Below are 18,714 nucleotides of genomic sequence, written 5' to 3'. Positions count from 1 at the left end.
CTATTGAGGTCAGGCGAGGGATGACGACGAGCCTCCATTTATATTCAAACGGAGGGGGCGAGGGTCTCCGTCAGTTGCAACGGTAACGGAATGTCCGCAGAGTTTGACGGACGTAGACACGAGGCGGGAGCAGAGCGGCGTGGCAAAGTAATCAAGGGACGTCGATGGCTCACCGAGGTCGTCGTGATTCGTGCCATGGGGACGGACCTAACAGCGTTGCAGCTTGTAACAGGAAAGCAGCACTACGATGCATGTCCATGTTTTGTGTTACTTACGACGTGGTGCAATGCGTGTACTGTTACGAACAAACAAAGCGCAAGAGGAAACAATCTCGTGATCTTAATATAATATAATATAATAAAATATAATATAGTATACAATTAAATAAATAAAAACAATTATTATGTCCTTCAAAAATAATAATTTAAATTATTTACCCTTTTAAATTTAAATTTTACATGTATCTATGCTTACAAAATTCAAAAGTTTGTGTATGCATCCAAATTTTTATTATTTTAGAGAGTTCATTTTTCAAAATTAAGTGAACTTTAGAATGAGTCTTTACCAATGCTTTTACAAATTTTATTTAAATTTTTAAAACATAATTCAACTTATAAATCGATCTAAATCAGTGAACTAATTCGTCCGATTGATTGATCAACTAAAAAGGATGAAAGTTATTGTTAGGGGTAGTATTCAAACTAGCTTGAACCAAATTATTATGGATCAAACTAAGTTGAATTAGTTTTTGATTTGATTCGATTAAAGTAATAAATCCATATTGAAATCAATTCGGACCTACTTAATCGAATCGATCCAATCCGATTAGTTTGAGTCAGTTAATCAATTTATTTATATTAAATAATTAAAAATATATTTTTTTAATGAACTAAATCAAAATATTGATCTATTTAGACCGATAAAATTTATGAAATTGAACTCACATCATGTATATATATATATATATATATATATATAAGCATTACATCCAACATCTTGTTTAGAAGGGATAAGTGGGGGAGAAAGACAACGGACAGACATAAGCATTACATCCAACATCTTGTTTAGAAGTTTGTCCGTTACATTCTCCCCCACTTATCCCTTCGACGTCCTCGTCGAAGCCTTTGTGAACACTACAACTCTTCGCCTTTGCTGAGTCTTCAATCTTCTGCTCCAGCTGCAATGCGCCTCCTGGCTCCCAGCTGCTCTCCGCTGCTGTTTCTAAGTAGTCGAACCTTGGATCCGCCATGCTGCTTCAACTCGCCAATGACTCTGACTCTGGTGTGGGGTTGGCTGAGTTGTATTGATCCTCGTTGATTCCTACGGATCCACCAAATGAAAGAAAAGACCATCCTTACTGCGCCAGTCTCTCAAAATTTTCACATGCTGCTTGAACTGGGTGGATGCTTGTTGGAGCTTTAACGAGCATCGCCTCGCAAACTTCTGAAGTTTTGGGTCCTTCCTCCACAAAATCTGCTCATTGACTCTTCTTTTAGTTAGTTGTCACATCCAAGTAGATTCGCATCACTTCCGCTTTCGATTGGCATTTCGTTGGGAAATGAAGCGGACAAACTACTCTCAGTAGCACTGATCACCGTTGGTGAGGATTTGACAACTATTGTCTTCCATTGTCTTCGAATGGTCTTTGAACTTATGCAGAGCTCCTCTGCTGGATAGATAAGAGAACTGGGGTACTCGGTTTCGCCCATTCTCTTAAGAATTGAGAAGACAAAGGTTACTTGACTTCGCCCGCCTCCTCGAGGTTGTACTTCATGCATCAAGCTGGTTACTGGCCTTCGCTTGCTCTTTGCTCACACTTCTGAAGCACTTGAAGTGTTTGCACTCCTTGCGTTGAGTTAGCTACTGTGATTCACCTTCTCAATGCCATTGAACTTCTGGAATGCGGGAAGTTTTCACCCCAACTTGGAGTAATTCTCTGATAGATGAGGTCGCCTCTGGGATTGTACCGTCTTCTCCATCAACCCTGCCGCCTACTCCACTGAGTAGCAAAGGTACAGCACCGTGTACTGCCTGCTTCGTTCCTTGGTCGTGCACTCTTGCGTGACCCGAAGTCCTTCACTTACGGCTATCTTGATGAGAAACTTGTTGACACCGGTCTTACGAAGTTTCTTGGCCTCTGCCCTTCAGCCTTGTCTCGGTACTTGGAGATTGCCTCTGCATGCTCCACCTCCTCGGCCCCTTTCACGACCAAGCGCTCTCCCTCCATGAGAGCAAGGGATCAATGACTTGCACGGAAGTCCCGCCTCTGTGGTACCATGGCGCTGCCATGCCCATGGCCCTACTATCCGTCGCCTCGCCTCTGTATCCCTTTTCTTCACAATCAGTAGAGATGTCTCCGTGGCACTCCTCTGAGTCCACCTCCATTCTAACTGATGCTTGATTTTGGGTAGCTAAGTCCCTCTGGACTCGTCGTCGCTTCCTCGCCCCTTTCGACCCCCTGCTTCAACACCTCTGTGTTCTCCAAGCAGTCTGTTTGGTCGATGGAAAGACAGACTGCAACTCCCATGCATGGCCTCTGCCATCACGTTGTAGAGTTTGCACCGATTCTGTTCTCCTTAGCTTCCTTGGTAGCAACGTTCGCTTACTCGACCTTGTCCTCTGACTTGTCGGGCTCCCTTAAGCGAATATGAGCTCTGGAGCAGTCCAACTCTCCAGCTGCTTCGATCATACCTCTGCATGATCAAGTCCCTCCCATGGAACTCACTGGTACTTGCATTCGAACTTTTCCCTTGGTGGAACCCAGCCCCCATATGCTGATGACCAAGGTTTTCGTCCGATGTAAAATTCGGTGCACGCCCGAAAGACCCGCCTCTGCGGTACCATGGCCTTCACTCCTTGAATCCATAGCCCTTCTTGCCGTCGTGTTGTTCACCAAAGCGGAGCTCCCAGTAGCTCCCGATCATACCTCCATATGATCTCATCCCTCACGGGATGGATTGTGTGTATCGCATTGCCACGAACTGTTCCACCACGATCCGCTGCACCATGTCGCCTCCTGGTGACATCTCCATTGCATTATGATCCTTGTGGAATAAACTCGAATTGTGAACCCTCCATGTGTGGCCTCTGCCAATACATCGCAGGGTCCCTTCCACCTTCGATTTTGTTCGCTCCTCCAGCAATCGACCTTCATCCACCCACTCCTGGGTCACACCTAGATGAAGCACCGCTCTAGGACAGTCCGTCGCCTAGTAGCTCTCGAAGTCCACCGACTTCACTGTAATCTGTGCACCATTGTCTGGATCCTGGGCCTCTGCCCCTACCAGCACAATCTCCGCTGCGCACTGCTTCCTTCATAGCAACTCAAATGGCAACACTGTGGCATATTCTTCAAGAGTACCCACCTCTGCGTCCTCTTGCCCCGTGCTAAGGCCCTTCTGAACCCAACTTCGCCTCCGCAAATTGAGTCACCTTAGTTCCTCCATCAAATGCTTCTCCGAGTTAAGGTGCATGTGCCGCGAAGCTCCCTTCGTCTTTGGCACCATGCAAGATGAGTCCGCTCCGTCAGAAAGAAGGACCCATGGAACAACATGATCCTACTCTTGTCTCTGCAAGAGTTAATGTCCTTGACCTCTATCTAAGGAAAGCATTGTGCCTCTGCTCCAAGTTCCAACTTCTATGCTGGCTCCCTTCACGCGGCTTGGGTACTTCGCCAAGTTACACCCAAGTTGTTCCGCTCCTCGTTTTTTTTTTTTTTGCATTGAGTCGATGGTGGCCCTCGCGCCCTCCATTCCACGGGTCAGCCCTCCCTTGAGTCCGATCTCCATATCGACTCTAAGTGTGCCTTCATTTAAGTTGCTTCAGGTCGCTCCCCCACTTGATCTCGCAATGCATCCACCAATGCATTCTCTCGAGCGAGATCATGCGACAACTCCTTGCCGCTTGCTCAGTCCATCGAGCTTCGTGAAGTTGTTGTTTGTGAGGTACTCCTCCTCAACATGTGAAGTCCGTCTCACATGATTCTCCCTCTGGAGTGCCGAGACTTATCCCTCCTAGATAACTGTCCCGTTGGAGCAACATCTCTCTTCGTTTCGGAGACCACCATCCCCTTGGACTACTCCGATCTGCTGAACAAACTGTGCATTGTTCTGCCTCTTGCAAACGCACTTGCTAGATTGCGCCTCCACGTCAATACAGCCACCGCCGCACCCCTCCAGGCCTAGCAACATGCTAAACTCGTTGCACACTTCAGCCTCCTCCGGACGTATCCTTTGCATGCCGAAGAGAAAGTTTCAATGCTCCATGGCGCCGAGTCTCGGTCGCCTTGGGATGGCCACGAACATTCCATCGTCCGCATACAAGCCCATGCATGAGTACCAAATTCTTCGAGTTAGCAATTCCCCTCACCTCTGTGAGCTTTGCATAACTCTTTTGGTCGTTGAGCAACTCATTCCACCTTGGATGGTCTCATTCTTGCCAAGCGCCTCGCCTGCCTAGAGCACTATCAAGTATAGTTGTCAACGTTGAGCCGTAGCTCAAACTCAGCCATCCCAACCTTTGTGCGCTCCAAATTCTTCCAAGCTCGCCTGTTCTCGTGGTGCCTCTTGCGCGAAGGGTTGGCCATTCCTCTGGATGCCAATCTCAGATGCTCGCTCCTCTGAGCGACTCTTTTCCCTACATCTCCATCCATGTTTTCCCTCAAACGGTCGCGCGTGTGCTGACTGCCCTCAACGCAGCCCCGCTAGGTCCCCCACGTTTGCATGTCAAGTGTTTCTATGAGTGCTTGTCCCGCTCTGATACCATAATGTCACGACCTTAGCTGGTTTTGCCTAAGGCGTGCGGAACCCTCGCGCGTCCGTCCGCAAAGGTCAGCCTCCCCGAAGCCTCCCATTGTCCCTTAGGACCAACAAAAGAGAGAACGTGTTAAAGAGAACGCCTCAATCGGGATCCACAAGCAAACATGTCCGAAAAACACTTCATAGACAATGCAAATTACAAACAGACTTTACAAGCTCTGAATAGTTGCACAACAAAGGGTAAAATGGTCCATTACAGACCGAAAAGCTCTCGCACGTGTCCACATGACATAACCTTTATTTACAAGCCTAAATAGGCCACCAACCCAACTAACATGGGACTATTTAGTCTTCGGCCGCCCCTCTACCTGCTGTACAAGGCATGAACATGCCAAAAGACAACGGAGAGACATAAGCATTACATCCAATATCTTGTTTAGAAGTTTGTCATAAAGGAACATGCCAAAATATTGATCTATTTAGACCGATAAAATTTATGAAATTGAACTCACATCATATATATATATATATATATATATATATATATATATATATATATATATATATATATATATATATATATATATATGGCATAAAGGAAAAAGGAGGGATGGGGTTAGGTCTATGTTATGTGGGATCCCAACATGCACATAACAAAAATGCATGTGAGAGGGTCATGCGTGAAACACGAGTAATAATATTATATTGGCACCGTGCATGGCATGGCGGCTAACGACGGCTAACGACGAACATGACGTGAACTGACGGCAAAACTCTCGAGATTGAACATTCGTACATACCGACAATAACAATGGTTAGATGTAAGTGAGAGAGAGAGAGAGAGAGAGAGAGAGAGAGAGATATGGTGACGCTGCGAATTAGATGATATGATGCTCGCTGTGTTGGATAACTTTGAACAGTATGTTTTCGTTTTCTTCTCCGATGGAAGGGATGTAAAGAGTGCCAGATGAAGGACATGATCACATGACCGACACCATTATTGGCTGCGACGAGCACTCGGCAGACGAAGATCACATGGACGGCCCCATTAGAACGGTGCACAGGCTGTTCATGGTGGTCTTCCTCGCATTATGTCATGATCCTATTCCTAGTAACTTCACCCACACATCCCATAGCAGATTCATCTCACCTACCTATTTACAAGAATATAATAAATTCATTATTATTAATTTTAATTGAAATATTTTGATTATTGATCTCGAATAGAATAGAACTATTTTCGAATCATCTATTTGACGTGGACTATATCTCGACTAAATTATAATAGAACTATTTTCGAATCATTGATCTCGAATAGAATAGAGCTATATATCTAGACGAGAATGTCAAATCTATAAAATTAAGATTATATTATAAATATCTAATGAATATATAATTATTAATTATAGTCTAAATATTTTGATCAATAATTTAGATTAACAAATTGTATGATAACTCGTGATAGAAATAAGATTTCCTCACTATACGAGGAAATCTTTCTATTCTGTTGAGAAAAATTTTTATTCTGAGGAAAATTCTTTCTTCTAATTTGTATAAATAGGAGAGAGAACATGTTAATGTATCGAAGCATTTTCATTTCTTCAATAAAACTTCTTCTTTTTTTCAATAAAACTTCTTTTTTTTTTCAATAAAACTTCTTCAATAATTATTCTTATCAACTTGTATTGATCGTCAACCCTAATCACACCATGTTTTTAATGATAGAGTTTGGTAAAGGGTGATTGTCCACGGTCAGGGTCGCAATCTGAGTTAACATTTTTTGGATTCTTGCTCCGGCATGAATGAAGAGTCTAATTTTTGGGGTCCTTCGATAGGAATTGCTCCCATTTCTTATTCTCTCTTTTATCTCAGTTCTTCATCAAGAATACTTTACTGTGAGATGTGATTGGATTTGTGGAGTCCACACTGACAAGTAAGGCATGCCATCAATGGATGGATGAGATGGGGGATTACAAGTCGGCCTCAATTGTTGCAGGCTTCACACAACATGTAATTTAGTAGCATAAGTCATTATGAGATGTGATGTGGTGCACAAACTCTGTTGTACTTTGTGGTCTTTCCCTTCAATTAAAGTTAGATAATTATCATCCCATGATCTTTTTATTAGTTGTCTATTGAACAAACATAAATTGTTGGATTTAATTTACAATTAAATGTTTTATGATCTAATAAATAGCAAGTGAGTGGGGCATGGAGAATCACTAAGGTAGATTACCTTGCAATCATCATCTCACTAAGGTAGATTGCTATGTGTCCTTCTTTGTGCTGCATGTTTATCTTAATGTATCTGACTCTTTCAACTTTTTATAAGATGCTGATCTATGCTGCACAATTTCTACTGAAAGTGGGTCTTAATTGTGACACATAATAGCAATAAGGTTGAGACTTAACATCAATGATTCCTTTTTTCCTTTGAGCTAAAAGACATCTTTTGATCCATTGGTCCATATTTTTGTTTTAAGTTGTCACTGTTTGTACCAGCAATAATTGAAAGAAGAGCTCTCTCTTCACCATTCTTGGGAGATCATGAGTGATGGATACCTCCAGTGGAGTCTATTCAACAAAGATCTTGAGGACTTAACCAAGACCTACTTTTACCATCAATGTAATGTATACTTCACTATTTTGGTGGTTTTCATGTGTATTCTTGCATTTATCCTATATGTCTTGGCACATAAACACAAATATGTTCCTGACAAAACTTCCTTCAACCTTAAATCAAACACCAAAAGTGTTTGAAGTTTACCTTCTAAAATCTTCAAAAATACAAGAAAATCAAATCAAATGCTTGCTATAGTAACCTTAGAGAGTACTGACGCCAGAGAAAGCCTAGTGTTTTGAGAAGTTAACCAGGCATGGAACACGTTGATGTGACCATTTGACCTAATGCCACGGCTTTTCTTGTCACTTTTACAAAGATGAAGCTGATCGAAAGGACTTGTCTTGCTAATTTTTTGATTATAATCCAAAAAAACAAGGTTTCACGTGCCAAAGCATGATCCTTGAAATTTCGCCAAACAGGTGGAGGAAGAAGGTGGCAACTTCGCTTCTCTTTATTTAAGCCGCTCCCGTTGCTGTCCTTTGCCACTTGCACTCGCCGAGACAGAGCAAGCGGGATTCTCCGAGCAATGGCGGACAAGACAGAGGCCGAAGGCAATGGTGCATCTGCTGCTGACACTACCACCACCCATGAGGATGGTCTCATCGACTTCCCCTTTAAGCTGGAGCCACTGTGTCTGCTGTTGCCGCACTATGCCGACTGCTCCAAAGTTGGCTATGTTCTTGAAGGTACCACCATCGTCTTCCTCGGTTCTTGTCATGCTGTTCCTCACCTTCTGCTCGTTTTCCTGCGGCAGGAAGAGCTGTGGTTGGGGTGATACTGCCGGGGGAGACCAAAGAAAGGGCGGTGCTGATCAAGAAAGGAGATGTGATCGCCGTGCCCAAAGAAACCTACACATGGTGGTACAACGACGGGGACACCGACTTCTCCATCATATACCTGGGCGACGCCGCCGCCGGTCTCACCCAGGGCTTGATCACCTACTTCTTAGTTGCAGGCCAAGCGGCAGTCTACAATGGCCTCTCCACGGACTTCCTCGCCAAGGCCTGCGGAGTGAGCCAAGAAGCGGCGGCCAAGCTCTTCTCGAGCCAGGCCGGCATCCAGATCATCAAACCGGAGAAGAAGCTGTGCGTCAAGACTCACGACCGCGACCGCCACGGGATCGTCCTGCACGAGGACAGCGCCCGGTTCAGCAACCACGTCCCCTGTGGCGGCCACGTCGTGTCGATGACCAAGGACAACCTCGCCGCCCTGGAAGGGCGGTTCAGGTTCTCCATCAACATCACCAAGCTCGAGCCCAACGCCATGCGCGTCCCGGGGTTCTTCCCCGCCATCCAGCTCGTGTACATCACCAGAGGCAGCGGACAAGTTCAGATCAGCGGCGTCAACGGCGCCACCATCATGGACAAGGAGGTGGCAGCAGGATGCGTGTTCGTGGTGCAGAAGTTCTACGTGATGGCGGCGGTCGCGGGCAGCGAGGGGTTGGAGTGGTTCTCCATCATCACCAGTGAGAGGTAACGAGAAGCGCCTTAAAGCTTCAGGTCGTTGACGCTCTGATGCGAAGCTCCTCATGCGTTCTCTGCAGGCCCATCTTCCACCCGGTGGTGGGGAAGACGTCGCCGCTGAGCCTCACAAACGCCGACGTCCTCGAAGCATCTCTGGGCGTGACCTCGGACTTGCTGAAGCTCGTGAGGGCGCACGGCAGCTCGCATGATGTTATCGTAGCTGCGCCAAAATAAGAGCGACTCCCGGCGTTACCAGATGCGTCTGCTGGAACTCAACTGGTCTCGATCTACCTGCTTTGGTTTGCTTTGGTGTGATGCAATAAGCAGTGTCCGATGCAAGGCTGAGAGTGTAATCTGTGAGTGCTTATGTCTCCAATAAGGAGGAGCAATAGTCTCTTCTCTATGATATATTTGATCTGCTTTCTTACCTTCGCTCATGGCCGTCAAATATCACTGTGCTACACAGCGCATGGTTGATTGATGTCTGATAAGAGAGACCTGAAAGGGAAAGTTCATGGAAGAGAGTGCAAGCAAAAAGGTTCATTAAAGGAAGCACAAGCAAAGGGTCATTCAAAATCCAAGTGATAGTCACAGAATCTCATGTCTAATTCGCTTTACGAACAGCATTTATGGCCACAGAATATCATGTCTGCTGCAATCCAGATGGTCACAAATCTCCTAAGAATACATGATTGTGGGCTGTGTAAAATAAATCACTCTTCCTTTCTCTCTAGGATAAAAATAAATAAATGTATCGAGAAATATATTCTTCAAATTTTGGTTTAGTTAATAAATATTGGTAATGATATCTACAATTGTCAACATCAAAAGTTGATGGTATGTTGGATTACCATTATATCTTGCGCGAGGTTACTCCGGGGACGACGATGGTGCACCGGCTGAGAGCTCTGGTTCTTCGACGAGGGGACCAAACCTTCCGAACTCCGCTGCATTGATCTGGAAACATAGCTGTGGAAAGTTGCAACAACTCGGAACCTGTCCACAAGAAAAGATGATATAAATCTTCTTAGTTCCGGGAAAAAGAACACAACTTTATAAGATTGATAACCCATTTTAGATCTGTCAAAAGATGTTCTACCACCTGAAATCATTTGTAATCAAGAGAAAATTGGGGAAGACACAAGCCAATACCTCATCGGAAACCTTTGTTGATCCAAGACATTGTCTCTGGTCAATCTCCAATCATCTTCAAGTCAAATTAACCCTCAGTTTCAGTAAAAAGTCTTCAATATACATCAACAAAAAATTTTGGAAGAGGGAAAGAACTACAAGAATACTTGTGAGAACTGAGAATTACAATTGTGTACACCATAGGATTAGATATAACACATGCAAACCATAAAGCTAAAAAACAGATATTAAGATTCTGACATCAACAAAATGTTAACACAATTGAAAGCTGCCTAGAATTTGCCCAGATTGCATTAAAGCCGCTGCCCCCATAAGAAGGGGACAGAATAAAAGTAAAAGAGTATGATTATATTTCTATCCGAAGATTATGAATGATTTTGTGTGAAGAAAATTATGAATGATCTTGTCAAAAAAAATATAGGAAGAAGATACAAGCAACTAAATGGTAACCAGTTGGACCAAACTTCAGATGATTAGTTTCTGGGTGACTGTAAGACATCGGCATGCTCCATAAGATGCTGCTTGTTTCTGCACGTTTGTCAGCCCAGTTCTAAGTTGTATATGATCTGGGCAGCCAAGATATCGACCCAAGTATCCGGAAGGCCCGGGAGGCACCAATGCATGCAGTCCTGGCCCCAGATTGCCACAGCGTCCTTCTTGCCCAACCAGATTGCTGGATGTGCATCTGCTCTGAATTCACTCATATGAGTCAGGTCTAGAGACCTTATGTTTGTACCTAGCAATGCTTGTTGAATCAGAGAGTTTACTTCCCTTGCTTCCTTATTGACTCCCTTACGTTTGGCGTCAAACCATGAATCGAGCTGTGGAGGACATCAGATTTAACTGTCAAAAACACGTATTCTAACCACAATGTATCTTTCAAAGCTTAGAACAAGATTCAATCAGCATATATACCTCGGTCTCTTTCAGAGGCTCACCGAACAAGCAACTGCCATTGTGATCCCATTCCCCACCAAAGAAGTGCCTCGGTGACTGAGTACGCCAAAACTTGAGGGTCTTTTCAGGGACTTCTTTTTCAATGTAGGAGATCATACTATTCAGAACTACCTCGAGTCCGTCTATGATTCCAAGTGGAGGGTCTAATGGTTTTCCTCCCTGATAAAAAACAAGTGGTGTCTCATTTGGGAATTTATCAGTGCCCCACCTGTTTCAGTCGGTTAAGATAACAGCCTTTAATAATTTGGTCCCATAAACAAAAGTTATAGAGCAATATAACCATCTCAAGAACAGCCAAAGCAGGTTATAACTTATAAGAGTGAGAACTACATGTTTCATAATGAACAACAGATACAGAAACTCCCAAAACATAAGAAACACTTTCATAGTGCAAATAAAATAACATCTATATAAGTATACACTTTAGAAAAATATGACCCATCACATGGAAACCAAGAGGTTGAGTCCATGCAAACTATTATTTAATTACAGAGAATGGACCAAATTAAAATATTAGATGAGGTGTTGAACCATGAGAAATAATGGACTGAAACAAAAATGTATGTACATGATCTGATCAAAGTAAAGCTTGAATCAGAACTGTGCACAATAATTAACAACAAATAAAAGGAAAACAATTAACAGAAGGCTGAATTGATGCACAAATTCTACAGTGGACATATATCATTACAGAAGAGTGAACAAAGGGAAGGGGCACTATATTAAAGTGACCAATTCCAAATATTCTGATTTGATAACATTGACATCAAAGTCAATTGGTGACCATAACCTAATTTTGACCACTAGCTGGCCAGAGGTCAAAGGCTGATGATCATCATTCATCAATTCTGATTGATCTGAATTACAAATGATCAATGACTGGGATCAAATTATCGATTATGAACAACCAAAGATCATCAACCGGTAGCCATAATTTTACATTACCGACAATTGATGATCTCTAAAATAATCCATTTAAAAAAAAACATTGCCACAAAAATATTTTTCTTCAACCATAATTAAAAAAACAAAATTATTAAGTCAACTTCCAAAAGATAGATCTATCAGAAAGTGATTCTTTTACCTCAAACATTTGTATGCACTTAAATAGGCTCTAAGTTGAACTGATACAACAACTACAACTACAACAAGCTGTAATACCCTAATTATTTGGGGTTGGCTATATGGATCTTCTTCCACCATTGAGCTCGTTTCAAATCAATATTCTTGGTTTAGTTAAGTGCATTTAAAACCTTTAATGATAGTGTTAACAAAGTTTTTTTTATGATTACTTCTACCTCATCTCACACCACTGATACTAATTGTCTCATCTCATCTAGCTACAACATAAGATATTATCCCCACTTTTATTGCCTCATGACCACATAAATTAAAGGCAACAAAATTATAGTCAATTAATAATATCGTAGTAGTGTGTATATTACCAAATGAGAAGTAATGTATGACAAAAGCAATGATCTACAAACATGAAAAGAAACAAAAAAACATCATAGTTACTTCACTTGACAGGCTTTGGAAGAAATATTTGCATCACATGGCCAATGACAATGTAAAATACATATTCATTCAATCTACTTAAAAAAGGCTCGCTAATTGCTTAATTTGCTCTTTTTCTTTAACTTTATTTCTAGAGAGCTTCATCATTTGAAAGGGATCGCTCATTTTTGCTGCTTATGACTACAGATTTGGATATAATTTTAATTTCAATATGTGCATAAATGTTTCCTTCCCAAGGAACAGTACAGTATTAACCTAGAAATAACCACAATCTAGGAACTTGCATAAGGAAATAAACATTTTTCATGTCTCTCAATAAAAAGTGCATCTTTCTTGATATCATTTTGTATTTGTCCACATTCAGTAAAATTTCCTAAAGAATGTTTATAAACATTTAACTTCACACTGATCTCCATGAAACAGTGCAGTGGTCTTCGGTAGACAATTTGTACTACTAGTAATTCCTTAGGGTAGCTTATGAATAGCTAGAGCTTGCAGGATACATTTGTAGAAGAACCCATAGAAGAGTAACATAAGCCTTTAAGCTCCCCAAAGAGCAGCTATGGAAGAAGAATCACATGGACAACATCATCATCTCAGAGTGCAGAAATATCACCCTTAATTGAACAATAATTTGAAAATGTAATGTTGCCAAGTATTAGTGTTAAACATGTTCTCTGCAGGAATTCAACATTGCAAACATGATCAGAAACCGTAGTTAAGTTATACTCAGGAATCTATTTAACATATAATGACAATTAATTGTGACTATAATTTATGCTTGATTTAGTACAATGGAGAATGTAATTTGACATTGATCAAGGAACAAATCCTGCACATTAAATGCAATACAAGGCTTGAGACCAAGTTTATCCAAACTAAGTTTTAAAGTGGTCCATCTTAAGGCCATATATAAATGACATAAATTTGGTACACAACTTGAGCCGAGACTATCTTGTAATTGGACCAGTCTGTTGAGTAAGAATGTAATTATTTCCTTGTACTATTTCTCTGTGTCATGATTCAGCTCTATTAATCAATGGCTGAAATAAATTTCATTTTACTTCATTTCTCATTTGAACATTATTTTAGGGGATATTTTGCAAATGTCACGTTTGTCAAATGACAATATCATCAATAACCCTACACTAGTTATCAAAAGAGAATATTAAAAAATGTATAGCAAATATGCAATTAATCAGATGAATACTCCAGATCAGAAAAAGTAAAACATCAAATGTTCATTAATTTTCATAAATATTTTATTTTAAACCTTCAAATAAATGAAGCCTAAATTTGTCACTGAAAAACAGGGCCACACAAAGAGCCCCACAAAAGCTGGCTAATGGCTCGATACATATCACTATATACACTATACATGTTGTGCCATAATGCAAACTTGAATAAATAAAAGCATATCAACTGACTAGGATGCAAATGAATAATTTAGAAACATTGAACAAGGTTATGGTTCACAAACGCCACTGTCAACAAGCATTCACTGGTTTTGAAATATTTCAGATTTGTGGCTATTTATTCAATAATCTTACTTATAGCAAGGTACCAAATACAAGCATGTCAGAGACATGCATGCATCTCCACCATGAGGCTGGTGGTCGCTGAGTGGTTACTGGGGTCCATTGCCATTTAACACTGCAGTAAGCCGGTATGTACTGGTCACATCTCAACATCAGTTGGGTTATATATGCTGGTGTGCATCCATTTTTACAGTTATATGATTAGTGCAGGCACTACAAACCAGCATTCTCCAACTCTTTTCACAGATGTGCATTAAACCATTCTATCACTTGCCAGGATGAGCAAGGCACAGTAACAAACAAATGACTGGTTGGACCTAGCATGAACCAATGAAGTAGAATGAAAACCAATCACAAAGATGACGTGTATGAAGCAAGAGAAATGCATGATGGAACTTACCAATGCCCAGTATTGAATAACAGGATATCATAGAACTTTGTGACATTAGCCCAGTCATCAGCTGGAACATCAATATCAACTTTATAGGTCCCCTTCACTCCATCTTGACCAAGATGAGCTGAGTTATCCACAGGCTGCCACCTTAAACAACAGGTTTGAGCATGTAAACATCTGACGATTAATGTGACATAAGGAGAAAACAACCCACATGACACAAATAACTACATAGATCAGCACAGAATATTATTTTTGGTGAAAGCTCTGAGATAATTATTATTCTCACCTCTATGCATAAGAAATTTTCATTTACATATTTCAGAAAGCTCAAGGACAATATTTTTGATGAATAATACTGCAATTGTGATTGTGGATGAAGTGTCACATTTAAGATGACATAGGGTCTATATAGCACATAATATGAGCACTAAATCTTGGAGGATGGGAAAAGCTTGTTGCAACCATAACAAAATGAATCATAACAGTGAAGCAGCATGGACCACCAGGGATTAGATGGTTTTCTTAGGGCATTCTTTGTTCTCCTAATAAAAATTTATTTAAAGACAACCATCCAATATGATAAGAGTGAAATAAATTTTGATGAGTAAGCACAATTTAGGATACAACCAGTCTAAACTGATAATTACATCCTGCATAATTGCTCCGAGATCATGTATTGGAGCAATTCCTTATTTTCTTTATAAAATTAATATTTCTCAAACACAAAAAAAAAACTTGGCATTTTCCTCCTTCAGGACTTTTCCCGAAATTGAGGGATATTTCTAATGAATTACTTGCCCTGGTTGTTTGAGCTTAAAAGATAAAGAGCAATGCAGATCTTAAAATTCACTGGCTTTCATGTTAAGTTTCTCTTGCCTATATTTTGAAGAATTTGCAATATAGAATTGTTATCAAGTCGATACCAATTATAATATTTTGTAATATTCATATAACCTTCTATATTTGAGTTCTGATCCATCATTGACCATGTAACGATTGAAAACTCTTAAATAATGAAGAGGTAATTTGGCCAAGGGAATTTCATTTCCAGCTTTAAGTTTTAAGTGACATGAGATGTTATAACCAGAACTTCATCTTCATGTAGGGAACAAGATGAGATGCTGTTGCATTTGCTGGCCATGTTAAAGGGATACAATGTCGTATTGCCTGCATGGCCATGTTGTATAGATGTGACATTTGTCCCCAAACTTTTGAGATAATTTATTATATAGATGAACAAGTTTTCTATTTAAAGTCTTTTTCTGGAAAATTATATGTAATGGCCATCCTTTCAATTTAAGTGAATGCTGAACAACATTACTCAGTATTTTCTACAACAGCCGTGTGAAGCACTAAAAGTTATTGTGCAGTGTCAGAATGTTTAAAGCTAAAGCTAACAACATATTCTCAGTTGTCTTTCCCTATGGGCTTCATTAGAAAATAAGTTCACCAGTTCAAATTCCCTGATACAGTTTATGGGAATCATCAAAAACAGGGTGATCTCACCCCCAGCTTATAATTGATAGAATGAGATAAAGCTTACTTGGTGTTACCTAGCTGCTATTCTGGAGCATATAATGCCCTCTGTAAGAGGAAGGCACCATGATAAGTTATACACCATTTACAAAAATCTTCTGTAATTATGTACCCTTGTAGCATACACACTAAATCCAGTATCACCTGACTTGTCATTGAATTCTTCATCCAGTGATTCGGTATTATACTCACATACACCCGTCAAGCAAGTGCCACATATGTCGCAATTGCCAGTTCAGCTATGTGAAGACTTCCAGATTGAAAACAACCATAAGCATTTAAAATAGCAATATATGAGTCTGCAGATTCTTAAATATATGTTGCATAGTTCTAACACTTGTTCATTAATTCTCACAAAGAAGTCTGGTTTTCACTACCATAGATACTCCGGTGTTGTTACTGTATGGCTCGAAACCAAGATAAGTTACTCGAGTGTCGTTATTGTATAGCTCTATTGATTAGGGATCTTCTAACTTCAAGTTTCACCGCAAATAAAACCCCAAAAGCGAATCCAAGAAGGTGCATTACTAATCTAGCATGAAAGACGTCCTGAATCATGGCTGAAATGATAGCACTCAGCGGAAGTCAAGCTCAAACCAGAAGCAGATTTGAGATGCATGATCTGAGATCCACAAAGCAAAGCAATGACAAAGAGAAAAAAGAACAATGCCACATACGTGTACTTCGCGAGCAGCACCGCGCGGTGATAAGCCACGACAACATCAAACTTGGGGAAGTAGCCACCCCGCCACGCCCCTTTCCGCTTCCACTTCTTCGCCCCACCATCCGCCGACCTCAGCGTGCACAATAACGCAACCAAGAAGTTCTCGTTCAGCGAATCGCCAATGAACCCGATCTTTCGCCCTCTCATCGAGCCGAGGAACGCCGCTGGGTCGATCCGTGGGATCGGCTGCCCATCACAGCGATCGGGGAGCCAAACCCAGGAGTTGATGGAATCCATGCCCTCGCGTCCGTTGCGGAGGCAGTTCCAGGCGTTGCGGTGGAAAGGGCAGGAACCATCGTAGAGGGGCCGCGGGCTGTCGCGGGCCCATCTGCCGGCGGAGAGGTCGGCGGCGGCCGCGCCGCATGGAGGCGGAGGGGGGAGGAGGCGTCGAGAGAAAGAGGCAGGGTGGAGGAGAAAGACGGAGGCGGCGTAGAGGAGGGCGAGAGTGATGATAAGGAGGAGGGAGAGGCGGAGCGCCGGCGAGGGGAAACGAAGGAAATAGGGCGGTGGCGATGTGTTCCGGTGGAGGTGATGAGCCATTTGCGCACATTGCGCTCGAGTCAGGTGCTGATATCAGCCCAAGACGAGGGAAAGTTTGGTTCATTGCTTTATTAAAATATTCCGCGATAATTTTAGAATTATATATATGTATATGTATATATATATTGTATTTTTTTCAAACTTTATAATCCTATGTGATAATAAAATAGAAAAATTAAATTAAATTAAATTAAAAATATATTCACTCAAAGTTATCTTATCAAGATTTAAATCATCAATCTTGTGATTGAATGTTTATTTTAGTCATCCGACTTTTTCAATAGTGTTACAAAGATAATTCTCTAAATTTATTATTATTATTATTATTATTATTATTATTATTATTATTATTATTATTATTATTATTATTATTATATATAGTTAAATTGATGGTTGTGAGGTAGAGACCTAGAATGTAATCCTAACTTCTCAAACTTATGGTACTCCTCGATCTATTAGAAATCTTTTGGATTATTCAATGCTTAAAAGAAAGAAAGATACCTATAATTAGGTAGGCGAGCTATCGGAACGACTATACAAGAGCCATTGGAACTACTGAACCTCAACAATGAATTATACTCATAACAATTTGTCTATCTCCTCACTAATTGGTTGTTAGCAATCAAGAGCAAACTAACGAGACATTTGCTTCATCGATTATGCCTCGAGAAGAATGTTCAGATGATGCTGAGTTACATTGGGATCGATTCCCGATATGTCTCGTGACGATCATATAAATCTCATAGGAAGTTGATGAGCTACACTTGCTTCTCCTTATGAAGGGTCGCCTCAACCTTAACAATTCGATCGGGTTGGGCTTTTTATCTAAAGGTGCTTCAATCAGTAGCTCTACTAGCTTAGGATGTGGGATATACTTGGCAAGTCTCAAGGGTCCATAGGTGGTGCCTTAGGTTGGACTTTCTTTGGTAGAGAGATCATCGGGTAGCATTGGCATGACTCCATCGGTTTACCTCTCAACTCTCCGATGTCAGTTCTCATCGAGAACTTAATCACCATATGGTAAGTCAACACCATCGCCTTTATTCTGTTTACGTGTATGATCGTATTTTATGTCAAGAAAATATCCATCATCATGAACTTAATCAATATTATCTTGGAGTAAGGCTCGCTATGACTTATAAGTTTACAATCCTAAGAGGGGAGATGGAGTCACTGATGAACACCATCAGCGAAGAAGTCATTGAAGTAAAGTCATTAGTTTATAGCCTAATTTTTTTAAAAGTATTTAATTAAATTATGTCAGTAGAGTTGTCTATGTCGATCATGACCCTCTTCATTCGAGTGTTAATTATCCTCATAGAGGCCACTAAGGCATCATTATGATTCGGGTTAAGGTACTCTATTTTTTCCTCCTTAAAAGTTATCTTTGGGTCACCCTCTATCTTCTGGCATTCTTCAATGGTAGATCTTACGGCTCGAGAAGCTATCTACCCCTCCCCTCAAGGTAGGTTTACTAATGATGACATCAATTTGCCTCTCCACTCCCCC

The 18,714-nt window shown here is 41.1% G+C and overlaps 2 protein-coding genes across 3 annotated transcripts; one reads left to right on the top strand and one right to left on the bottom strand.

Annotated features, from left to right (window-relative positions):
- Positions 1-7,855: 7,855 nt before the first annotated feature.
- On the top strand, positions 7,856-9,275 carry LOC135633708 (cocosin 1-like). Its single transcript, XM_065143540.1, has 3 exons — positions 7,856-8,066; positions 8,135-8,852; positions 8,924-9,275. Exons 1-3 carry the CDS (start codon positions 7,907-7,909, stop codon positions 9,075-9,077), a joined length of 1,032 nt encoding a protein of 343 aa, XP_064999612.1. The 5' UTR covers positions 7,856-7,906; the 3' UTR covers positions 9,078-9,275.
- LOC103978693 (protein trichome birefringence-like 12) lies at positions 9,055-17,229 on the bottom strand. 2 transcript variants are annotated; one of them, XR_010495098.1, is made up of 5 exons: positions 16,619-17,229; positions 14,409-14,549; positions 10,911-11,160; positions 9,996-10,816; positions 9,055-9,839 (listed from the first exon to the last, which is right to left on the bottom strand). XR_010495098.1 is itself a non-coding variant. In XM_065143539.1 (4 exons), the coding sequence occupies exons 1-4, from the start codon at positions 17,203-17,205 to the stop codon at positions 10,535-10,537; spliced, it is 1,260 nt and encodes a 419-aa protein (XP_064999611.1). In that variant the 5' UTR covers positions 17,206-17,229; the 3' UTR covers positions 9,055-10,534. The 2 variants fall into 2 exon arrangements, 1 of the variants encoding a protein (XP_064999611.1); XM_065143539.1 differs by having other exon boundaries at positions 9,055-10,816.
- Positions 17,230-18,714: the final 1,485 nt, after the last annotated feature.

Source organism: Musa acuminata, chromosome BXJ3-3 (genome assembly GCF_036884655.1).
Source record: "Musa acuminata AAA Group cultivar baxijiao chromosome BXJ3-3, Cavendish_Baxijiao_AAA, whole genome shotgun sequence".
In the NCBI taxonomy this organism is placed as follows: domain Eukaryota; kingdom Viridiplantae; phylum Streptophyta; class Magnoliopsida; order Zingiberales; family Musaceae; genus Musa; species Musa acuminata.
Note: the sequence above shows the minus strand (reverse complement) of the source record. Positions and strands in the feature narration are given on the sequence as shown.